This window comes from Myotis myotis, unplaced genomic scaffold, assembly GCF_014108235.1.
Source record: "Myotis myotis isolate mMyoMyo1 unplaced genomic scaffold, mMyoMyo1.p scaffold_m19_p_3, whole genome shotgun sequence".
Lineage (NCBI taxonomy): Eukaryota > Metazoa > Chordata > Mammalia > Chiroptera > Vespertilionidae > Myotis > Myotis myotis.
In genome coordinates, this window is record NW_023416335.1 from 209,686,343 (window position 1) to 209,697,914 (window position 11,572).

An 11,572-nucleotide genomic window follows, 5' to 3' on the forward strand; every position below is an offset into this window, starting at 1 on the left:
CCCGTGACCGGCGCCAGTTACCCATTCAGACAGAACCAACGCCATACCTTGTTGTGGGAACTTTAATATTTGTGATCAAGTTCTCACAAGTACACTCCCTCCCCACTGCCCTGCACCCCGACTGGGACAGGAAGGCAGGGCGGGCTGTCTCGTACAGACACTCGCATCCACCTCCTCCAGTGTAGACAAAACCCATTCTGTTCAGAAGTACAAGCAGCAGCTGTAGCCGGGGCCATCGGGGTGCAGGACGGAGCCAGTCCACTGCGAGCTGGCCGGGGGCAGTCGCTGCACAGACCCTGGCCTTGCAGCAGGTGATGCGAGGCAGGTGTCCTGGGCCAAAGGAGAGGGCCGGCCCATCCAGCACCAGGGCCAGGGCGGCGTTAGGCCTGGGGGAGGCCTCTGGAAGTCGCGGTCATGCCTCGTGGGCTGTCTCTGGGAAAAAGATCTCACGACATCGCTGCACCGTGTCCTGAGGGGAGACCACGCTGTGGCCCACAGTCCGGGGGTCGGCGTAGATCTCAAAGTCGTTCCCACCCTGCACACAGGAGGCAGAGAGGGTGGCGCCTGGACAAGGTTCCCAGGGTTGGGGACCAGCACCCACCGTGGCATGGGGTCCCCTTCCCACACTGGCTCCCACAGAGCTGCCCCCTCAGAACACCCAGAAAGCCCTCCTCCTTGGCCTTTACCAGGGCTGCCCTGACCTGCGGTGTGACAAGGGGCCAGTGTCCAACCAGCTCTGGGCCCCAACCTTGCCATCTGTGTAATGGGCTGGTACGCACTGGCTGTTCTCTGGGAGTCTCCCAAGAGGCCTGCTCTGTCACCCTGTGTCCTGGCCTGACCTGGGGGTGACAGAGCGGGAGGGACCAGGGCTGAGGCACTCACTGGGCTGGTCTCGTTGCCAAAGAAATGGATGGTGTCGAAGCTGTCCTGGTCCAGGCTGTCCAGGCAGTAGCGTTTGTCCCAGCCCTCAGGGAACACGTCAAAGCTGATCATGCCTCCTGCAGGGTCGGGCGGACAAAGACAGCAGAGAGTGGCTCATGGGTGAGTGTGGGTAAGGCCCTCCGTCTGCCATCTCATTCCACAGCCCTGGAGTGGCTACTGGGGCCCAGGCACAGGGCATGGGACAGACAGGGATCCTCATGGGGGTTTTGATCCAGGTGGAAGAACAGGCAGTAACAGACTGGCCCAGAGGGTTGGGGTGGGCTCTCTAGTCAGCGGGTCAGGGGAGACCTCTGAGGAGGTGACGCAGCTGAGATGTAAGCCAGAGTGGTGACAGCTGGGGAGCAAGGACAGTCCCAAGGCAGGTAAAAGCATGCAGTGTCCCAGCGCCAGAGAAGGCCCGAGGGCAGGGGTGGGCACGCAGGTCCTGGGCCCGGGGTTTCATTAGGAGCGAGGAGCCCCTGGGGAGCTCTGAGCAGGGCACGGAGTGCAGTGAGCAGGCAGTGGAGACAGCCCACGGTTAGCAGACGAAGCGGAGGCGGGAGCAGTGTCAGATCCCAGCAGCGTTCGGACCGGGCCTGGGACTTGCTAGCAGTTGCCGTGGGAAGGGGTGGGGTGATGACTGGGTTTAGGTGGGGAAGACGGGGTTGGGGGCGGGGCATAGCGTATGCAGCCATGCCCTTTCGGGCTGAGCCTGCCCTGCTCGGCCCTCCCCGCGGCGCGGACCTACCTCGGGAGAACCTCAGCCCTTTGCCGGCGAACTCCGTCTTCAGAGCTTCCACGAACTTCTCCCTGATCTTCTCCTTCTGCAGGAGGGAAGGAAGCAGGCCCAGGCTCAGAGGCTGCTGCGAGCCAGGCCCTGTGCTGGGCACACTCAGTGGACTCGCTAAATCCAGGTGGAGGCCATGGCCCCCTGACCGATGGGAAACAGAGGCTCGAGAGGGGCCCCCAGCCTCGGTGGCAGAGCCCGGGCTGGACGGAGGGTCTGTGACTGAACTCAGCGCCAGTCCTGCCGGCGGGAGGGGGCGGGCACTCCGAAGGGCAGCTTGGAGGAGAGGCTCACGGAGGAAGGCGGAGGGGAAAGGGCAGTCCCAGCCACAGCGTCCGCTTCTTCCCCGCAGGTTTGCCAGGTCAGCAAAGCGCACGGGGCTCCGCCGCCGGAATGAGCGCGGGGCGCGCAGAGCCCGTGAAGCCCTGTGCGCAGTGGCGGCGCCCAGAGGCAGGTCAGCAGGAAGCCTCCCGACCACAGCACCCGCCGTGCACCGGCGCTCACGTCTGCGCCTGCTGCGTGCAGTGGGCAAAGCCAAGTCTAAGCTTAGCAGGAGCGGCACATCCACAGGCGAGAGGGACCCGGGTCTGTTCCGAGCACAGAGGCAGAGAGAAGGCTGAAGGGGGGGCCCAGCCAGCAGGCCCCGCAGGGCTCGGGCACCTCGGGGGCTGGGACACTGCCCAGTTGGCAAGGGGGCCATGGGACGGCTGTGAGCAGAGCAGACAGGGAGGACAGATGTGCTGTACAAGGCTCTCGGTGGCACTGCTGAAGAACAGGCTGTTTTGTAGTGCGGGGGAGACACATGGCGGGGAGACACACGGGGGGGAGCAGGGGGAAGACACACAGGTGAACAGATCTGAGGCCAACTTCGAGGCTGAATGAGCAGGAATGATTGTCGGACCCTAGGTGGGTGGGAAGGTGTCAGTGATGCCCAAGTGTGAGCTTAGGGAGTTAGGTGGCTGGTGGTGTCGGTCCCCAGGGGCGGGAAACCAGCAACGTTGGAAAGATGCACACGTGCCTCAACCATGGCACATGGTAGGTGCCTAAAGGGTGCTGGTTCTCCCAGAACACTCCCCCCCCTCCCCAATCCATGGCACTGATGAGAAAACAGGCTCAGAGAGGCTGAGTGACTGAGGTCCTAAAGCCTAAGGTGGCACCTTGTCCAGCTCGGAGAACTCGAGCCGCTCCTCCAGGGTGCAGCTCCGGCCGATGGGCGAGATGTTCAGCATGCCATTCCGGAACTCGATGAAGGTTCCACTGGTGGTGATGGGGGTGGGAGGGAGGGCAGAACCAGAGAGAAGGAGAGAATGGCCTGAATTCAATCCAGCTCTACTGGACTTCACAGGGGACGAGAATCCACCCACCAAAAGGCCAGGGCCGGAGCATCCCCAGGTCCCCTTGGAGAGACCTACCCCTGTTCTCCTCAGGCCCAGAACTGAGAGGAGGGGCTGGGCAGGGCTGGGTGGGGTCTCACCGCTTCTTGGGCAGTTTGAGCAGGGCCATGTAGCGGAGGCAGAAGTTGATCAAGTCCTGCAGCAGCTCCTCCCCGAGGTGGTTCTGGATGGTCTGGGCAAGGGACACAGCGCTCTGAGTGCCGGCTGGTGCCGCTCCCGCCACCCGGGACTGTCTCTCTGGGGAAAAGTGTCCTGGGCTAAGGCCCAGGGGTGGGGGCACTGACCTGCTTGGAGAGCAGTTGTCCATGCTTATACTGCACTGTCCCGTTCTCAGCAAACACATAATCAAACTTCTCAATGACTTTAGGGACATGGAGAGGCCAGGGGAGAAAGGGAGCATGAGACCAGGTACCCAGAGCCCAGGAGAGAGACACAGCTCACACTTCTCGGTCTGGCATTCAAAGACTTTTTGTTCCACCCCGAACCTGCTTTTCTATACTTCTCCCTTTCCGAAGCTTTGGCTCTTTCCGAACAAGCAAACAAGCCAGTCACATCTCTAGGCTTTGCTCATGCAGGTCATTCTGCCTGGAATGCCCTTCCCCTCGTCCCCCTCCACTCCAAGACCCGGCTCCTTCCTCTGGGAGCCTTCCAGGACTGCCCAGCAGAGGGCGGCATTTCCGCTTGGTGCTCCCCCGGTCCCTCAGCACAGGGGCTTTGGTTTTGTTTACAGCTTCCATCACTGTGTTGTCAGGGCTGGTTGCCTGAGCGAGCTTCCAGCTCTGGCTGCGCTGAGAAGTGAGTAGGCGGAAGTGGGGAGGCACAGGGAGCAGCCAGAGGCGGTTGCAGGTCCAGGTGGCAGGTGGTCACCTGGACAGTGGTGGGTGATGGAGATGGGGACATGGACACAGGGAGATATCGCGGGACCGGCTGATGGAATGACCAAGTGGGTGGGGAGAGGGAAATTCAAGGAAGTTTCTGGTCTGCGGAGCTGGAGCATCTGTCTGAGTTGAGATCAGGAACTCAGCTGAGAATGGGGGGGGGGGGGGAGTTCTAGGTCCAAAAACTCCCCCAGAGACATCAGAGCCCTCCTCTGTAAAATGCCCGCCCTGAAGCAGAGTTGTGAGGATTAAATGAAAGGGAGTTAATACATGGTCATTTTCAACAAATGGTAGCCATCAGTGATTATGCCCATTTTAAAGATGAGGAAACCGAGACTCAGCAGGAAGAACTGAGGATATAACCACATTTGGGCAGGATTCTGCCTGCTCCATTCCCTGCTGTTTCTCCAAAACAACAGTGGCAGGCTCACGGTCGGTGCTCACGGCACAGTCGCTGAAACAGTGAGGGAAGCATCTGGCTGCTCCCTCTACTTCCTTTGCAGAAACAGGATGGGGTCTGTGGATCCCCTGATCTCCCCACACCCACACCAGCCCGCTTATGGGACTTCGGAGCTGGTGCTGGCCGCTTGTCCTACCTTCATCCCCCTCTCCCAGCTGCTCAGCAATCTTAGAGTAGTCCGAGCCGCCCACCACACCGATCTGCACCCGACTTCGAAGCTTCTGCAGGAAGGCAGCCACCTCAGGGTCGATTTTCTGCAGCAGGGCGGGAAGCACAAGATCCGGCTGTAGGCATGTTTGGGGCTCCCACTCAGCCCCCACTCAGTGCTCAGAATCCGGGGGGCCCCTGTTCCACCTGGATCTGAGGCAGTTCAAGGTTTAAAACACAGACCTTAAAACAATCAGATGCACTTGGGTTCAAACTCGGGCTCAAGTCCCTCTACAACAAAATGACCTTGACTAATGGCTTTGCCTTTCTTTGTCCCATCTATGAAATGGGGACCACAGTAGCAACACCTGGAGGGGGTCAAGCAATTAACCAGCCACCGATTACGTGAAAAGATTACCCATCAAAGAAATGTAAACTAATGAGTTATAATCCATGTTTTCAAACAGTCAGATATTCAAAGCTGATAATACCAAGAGGGGATGGTAATACAGAGGAAACAGACACTCTCAAATGTTAAGTGTAAACTGGGTACAGCCAGTTTGGAGCGTAATATGGCGAGATCTATGAAAACTTAAAATGCACGTGGTCCCATATCCAAATGTCCACTTCTCTTTCCCACGTGTATATGGCGGTTCATTGGGGTATGGTTTATAATAGAAAACTACAAGCAACATACATGCTCGTCAATCAGAGAATGGCACACACCTGTTCGGAAATATACTGCGGTGACACAGAGTAAGGCAGGCCTGTACTTCCTACATGAGAGAGTCCCGAGACATACTTGCTGTCAAAAGCAAGCTGCAAGCCTGGCTGGGCAGCTCAGTTGGTTAGGGCAGTGGTCGGCAAACTCATTAGTCAACAGAGCCAAATATCAACAGTACAACGATTGAAATTTCTTTTGAGAGCCAAATTTTTAAAACTTAAACTATATAGGTAGCCAAAACCGGTTTGGCTCAGTGGATAGAGCGTCGGCCTGCGGACTGAAAGGTCCCAGGTTCGATTCCGGTCAAGGGCATGTACCTGGGTTGCGGGCACATCCCCAGTGGGGGATGTGCAGGAGGCAGCTGATCGATGTTTCTCTTTCATCGATGTTTCTGACTCTCTATCTCTCTCCCTTCCTCTCTGTAAAAAATCAATAAAATATATTTAAAAAAAAAAACTATATAGGTAGATACATTGTTATTAACTTAATTAGGGGACTTCTAAGCTGGCCTTTGCTAAAAACGTCCTCAATCTGATTGAGGTACGTTCGCTGAGGTCGACCCCTTCCAACTCTCCCATCCACACTCATCTTGTATACTTGTTTCAGATAGCCGAGTGTGGATGGGAGAGTTGGAAGGGGTCGACCTCAGCGAACGTACCTCAAAACAATGTACCTCCCCCCGCGCTGCGTCTCCCATCCCATCGACTGACCGACCGACACCCCCCACTTCTTCTAACGCCACTTCTTCAAAATAGACTTCTGCGCATGGGCCACAAACTTTCAATCGCACTGTACATGCGCCCGCACGTGGTATTTTGTGGAAGAGCCACACTCAAGGGGCCAAAGAGACGCATGTGGCTCGTGAGCCACGGTTTGCCGACCACTGGGTTAGAGCATCATCCTGACACACCAAGGTTGCTGGTTGGATGCCCAGTCAGGACACATACAAGAATCAATCAATCAACGCATAAATAAGTGAGCAACAAATCAATGTTTCTCTCTTTCTCCCCCTTCCTTTCCCTAAAAGCAAATTTTAAAAAACCAAGTTGCAAGAAGGCACACACAGTATGATGTATGATATATTTTTTTAAAGCTTCATAAAACAATGTACTATTTCCTCTGGACAAACACAGATCCAGATAGAGATCTGGAAGGAAGCTACACAACAGGCAACCAGGTTACTTTGGGGAGGGGGTTGGATCCTGACATAGTCAGAGGGGACTTTAGCCTTCTCTGTTTTCATTCTTTGCAAGAGAATGCATTTATGAATACTTGCATAATTAAAAATTAACCCTTAAAAAGCACTAAGGACAGGGTCTGACAATAACATAGGTGGCCGGCACAAACACACTGTTCTTGTATAGGCTGTTGGGTCAGAGAGCAAAGTGTAAGAGGAAAGGGTGGGGGCTGCCTAGACCCTGCCGCTCTCCCTCCACTATCATCTTTCTCCCATCCCTGAGGACTGCTGGAGGGCAGGGAGGAGGCCAGATTCCTCCTGTGCCCCCAGGGCCCAAGCCAGGGCCCTCCCCTAGGGGAGAGATTTGGAGCCTGCAGAACCTAAAAGGGGAAGGAAGCTAAGACCTGTGTTCCCATCAGCTTCTGCCCTGTAGCCCCGCCCACTGGCTCGCCCCTCTAGAACCCTTAGTAGTTGGTCCTTAAGGCCCCACACTGGAGGGCGGGTAAGAAAGAGGCCTGGTGAGGATGGGCCTGGAGGCTCATCCAAGGTGAAATCCAATGGGATAAAAACGGTATGGAGCAGAGGTTAGATTAGAGAATAAATATGGTGAGAAGCCTTTAAGAGAACTGCACTCCCACCTTCCCAGCGCCACAGTCCCCAATGTGGCCACGTTGGGCCTGGGAACTCTCACCTCCAGGTGGGCAGAGCCCGTATCCACGGAAAAGGTAGAGTAAGCCCTCCCTCCTCTCCACGCTGGGGGTGGGAAGTAAAGGGGAAGAGTGACTGGAGAAACCAGACCCAGGCCCAGGCCTGCAAAGGTCGGTGGGATGGTTCCGAAACCCCTTTGCTCCCACGAGATGGCGACTCTGACGCTTGGGTGCGCTCCAAGCCCCTTCTGAAACCCTGGGTTCAGACGCCAGTTTACGGCTACCGGGGCGTCCTAGGGCTGAAATGGGAGAGCGCGGCTGGGGAGACGGGGGCGTCCGAGAGCCGAGCCTCGGCGTGTGGAGGCCTGGCAGAGGGGGAGGAAGGGGAGCTAGGTCCCTGCTTGCAGCCCCCTCCCTCCAGAATCCACCCAGCTCGGATGATCGCGGGGAGAAGGTGGGGGCAGACGCTCGGGGGTTGTGACAAGAGGACCCGAGTGTCCATCACTCCCATCGGGCGGTCCCCGAGAGTCAGGGGCCGGGGACCTCTGCATCTCACACTCGGTCTCAGAGGTCGGGGTCACGCCGCTGCGGGCCCCACATTCGGCCTCCGGGTGTCCGCGGGACATTCCGACCGCAGCTTCCGAACGTCGGGCCCCTACCTGGCGAGCCGGCGTGAGGGTCCCGTCCACGTCAAACAGGCAGAGGACGCGCTCCCTCCTGCGGGCGCCCTCAGCGGCCACAGCCATGGCTGCAGCTCCGCGCGCCCGGCTCACTCCCGGGACGTGACTGTCTGAACCGCGGCTAGAAGGGGCGATTAGATAGGGCGGGGCCTGGGAGGGGCAGACGTGGGAGGGGCCGACTCGGGGGCGGGGCCTTGGAGGGGCGGGGCCGAGAGGAGCAGACCTTGGAGAGCGGGGCCCCCCGGCAGGACTGGTGAGTCACTGCAGAAGGGGCGTGGTCTCTGCGGGGAGGGGCGGGCCTGAGCGAACTTGTAAAGATGATTCTGATTGGACCAGGCAGAGAAGGGGCGTGGAATAGGGCGGAGCACAGCCCCGCAGTAAGGGCCGCGTGGTACCGACCCGTACGGAGGCGGGGCCATTGCCCCGCGGGGTATGAGAAAGGAAGAGAGCCCGGAAGAGAGGGTCTGGGCCCAGGTTGGACAGTGACGGGATGGTTCTGATTGCATCAGGCGGTGGAGGGCTGGACAGGGGCGGGGCCTTGAACCCGCAGTGCAGGGCCAGGCGGGGCGAGGACTGGACTGTCCCGACTTTCCTCGTCTGCCATCAATCATTCCATAACTCGCCCCTCCCTGCTAATGCCTTTGCCCTAAAAATCTTGAGCTTGAAGAAATCTCCTCATGGCCTTTGCTCTGGCTATAGACTTTGCCAGCTGGCTTTCTTTCCCCTCCCTTACTCCTCCTGCTGTCCTTCTGTCCACCTCATAAGGCTCAGCTCACGGTCCACCTCTTTCAAAAAAGCCTTCCCGGATCTTTATTCATAACTATTTGCTCATCACATTGACTCTGGAGTCGGTTCTAGGTTGTCTTCCCAGGTCCACCACTATGTGACTTTGGACAAGTCATTTCACTTCTCTGAAACTTTGTGTCCCCATCTGCAGAATGGGAAGAACACCACCTACTTTGTAGGGCTGCTTTGCACATGAAAAGAAATAGAAGCGCCCACAAAGTAGCAGGCACACAGCAGGCCCATTCCAAAGGAGAACTTGTATAGATGTGTTGGATACTGTTACTGATTAAATGGACATTGCCTGTCAAAAGTCTTAAATTGTGCAGACCCTTTTAGCCAGCAATTCAACTTTTAGAAAATAAGAAAAGAAAAAAATTGGGGATTGGGTAAATTAACCATGGTTCATCTATAACAATGGTTCTCAACCTTCCTAATGCCGCGACCCTTAAATACAGTTCCTCATGTTGTGGTGACCCCCAATTTCATTGTTACAAATTGAACATAATTAAAGCATAGTGATTATCACAAAAACAATATGTAAATATATATGTGTTTTCCGATGGTCTTAGGCGACCCCCGTGAAAGGGTTGTTCGACCCTAAAGGGGTCGAGACCCACAGGTTGAGAACCGCTGATCTGTAAGGTTATTGGTGGTGGCAGAAAGCTCCAGGTGTTACACCAGTAGGGTCAGACTGGACCAAGGTTCGGTAACCTCTGTACTTGAGTTCTGGCTAGGAAAGAATTCAAGCCAAGGCTCAAACTCTAAGAGAACATTTATGCCCTGGCCAGTGTGGCTCAGTTGGTTGAGCATTGCCCCATGCACTGAGAGGTTTCATGTTCAATCCCTGGTAGGGGGAGTGCAGGAGGCAGCCTGTTGTTTCTCTCTCATTGATGTTTCTATTTCTCTCTCCCTCTCCCTTCCTCTCTTTAAAATCCATTAAAAATATTATTTAAAAAAATAATCAACAATGAATGCAGAAATAAGTGGAACAAACCTATGTTTCTCTCTCTAAAAATAAATAAATTAAAAAAAAAAAAAAAAGCATTCCACCCGGCCGGCCTGGCTCAGTGGTTGAGTGTTGACCTATGAACCAGGATGTGATGGTCAGATTCCCGGTCAGGACACATGCCTGGGTTGCAGGCTCGATCCCCAGTGTGGGGTGTGCAGAAGGCAGCTGACCAATGATTCTCTCTCATCATTGATGTTTCTGTCTCTCCCTCGCCCCTCTCTGAAATCAATAAAAATATATTTAAAAAATAAAGGAATTCCTAAGGAATTTGTTAAATGCAGATGCCAGGGCTCCACCCCTGGTGCTGGAATCCAGAAACTGTAGAATGGGGCCCATAGGGCAGGACAAGTGTTTGTCTCCTGTGGATCAGCTCCACCTTTTCAAAGACAGAGATAAGCTCCCAACAATAGCACACCTACGCCTTAGACCTGTAGTGAACCAGTTTCCTTTTAAATACCTTTCACAATCTCCCCCTGAATTCTCACAACTCATTTCAGTGATGAGGATACTGAAACCCAGAGGGGGGGGGACCAGATAGGGAGGCCTTATGGCCACCAGTATATCCCTTTAAGAGGGAGGCTTTTCCCTGGCAACTGGTGTGCAGATGGGGCCCTGAGGAGGCCCTAGGGAAAGCGAGGAGCAGGACTGGGGGAACTGGGACTGGGAGGCTGGGCCAGAAGGGTTTCCAGAGCACCAAAGGAAGCCAGGCCTGAAGGCAGGGGGCCTGAGACCCCATCCTGGCAGGATCCTGCTCACAAAGGAAGACTAGGCTCTTCTGGGCCATACAGTTGGCTGAGGTTTGCAGGTTAGTGACTTCCATGTTTGCTTTGGGCAGGATAGCTCATCCGTTGGGCATTTCATTTTCTTTTGCCAGAATCCTCTGAGGTGACAGTGCTGACACTCAATTTTCAGACCTAGGTACTGACATCAGAGTTGAAGTTGCTTTCCTGGGTCACACAGAACAGTCAGGACTCACATTCAGTTCCATTCCCCCAAAGCCCAGGCTTTTCCTGGGCCCCTTGGTGGAAGGCCAAGTGTCAACATGTTGCCGAATGAATACAGGGGTGTTGCCCCTCTTTTCCCTGTCTGGAGTGTGACCTGAAGGTGGGCAGTCCCAGCCCAAGGGGGCAGCCCAGGTGTAGTGGGGGTACAGTCAGACTGACAGTTCCTGGGGCTGCCTCTCCCCAGGCGACCTTGAGCAGGTCCCTCCCTCTCTCTGGTCCTGTTCTTTGTCTATAAATGGGACCACCACTGCAGCCTCTCTGGGTGCAGGGGAGGAGATGTGCTTAAAGAGGAGCAGGGTAGAGCTATTGCTGGTTTTAATTCCATCTTGGTTTGGAGCAGTGGGTGGTTGGTGAGACTGTGGGTGTTAGATTTTTTTTCTTCATTTTCCAAAATGCCTGCAGAGCTTATTGTTTTCACAATAAACAAGGGTGTTACATTTAAACCAGCTGCAGTGCACATGTTTATAGGTGTTTTGTGGAGGGGGTGGAGGCTGTTGCTGGGCTGGCACAGGCCCCCTTGGGGCTCCTCCAGTCAAAGCCAGTGGGGACATAGATGGCTGGCCCCAGCACTGCCCCGCCTGAGGGTGGGACACAAGGACAGCAGTCTCCCGACACCTGGGTTACTGATTTCTGTGGCTTAGACCTGAGCCCCAGGACTGAGACCTTGGGCAAGTCACTCCTCACCTCTCATGCCAGGGATGGAGAGAGGAGTCCCACAAGGAGGGGCCTTGGAGACTACTTGATGCAGTTTTCATTCTACAGAATGAACTGAGGCCCAGTGAAAGGAAGGCCTGATCAAGGTATCTGCGGCAGAGGTTCAATCCGGGCGTCTGAATCCAGGTCCAGGGTTTTTTATGACCTGCCCCTCCCCCTCAGTGTGGGCCTATGGGGACTGACTCACTCCGTGATGGCAGCTCTCTGCCAGGCATGTGCTGGGTGCTGGGCCCTCAGATGACCA

At 55.6% G+C, this 11,572-nt stretch overlaps 1 protein-coding gene across 1 annotated transcript; it reads right to left on the bottom strand.

Moving 5' to 3' along the window:
* Positions 1 to 44: 44 nt before the first annotated feature.
* PMM1 (phosphomannomutase 1) lies at positions 45 to 7,954 on the bottom strand. Its single transcript, XM_036300758.1, has 8 exons — positions 7,795 to 7,954; positions 4,577 to 4,694; positions 3,387 to 3,463; positions 3,183 to 3,274; positions 2,866 to 2,965; positions 1,670 to 1,745; positions 883 to 998; positions 45 to 535 (listed from the first exon to the last, which is right to left on the bottom strand). The coding sequence occupies exons 1-8, from the start codon at positions 7,879 to 7,881 to the stop codon at positions 413 to 415; spliced, it is 789 nt and encodes a 262-aa protein (XP_036156651.1). The 5' UTR covers positions 7,882 to 7,954; the 3' UTR covers positions 45 to 412.
* Between the last annotated feature and the right edge of the window lie 3,618 nt (positions 7,955 to 11,572).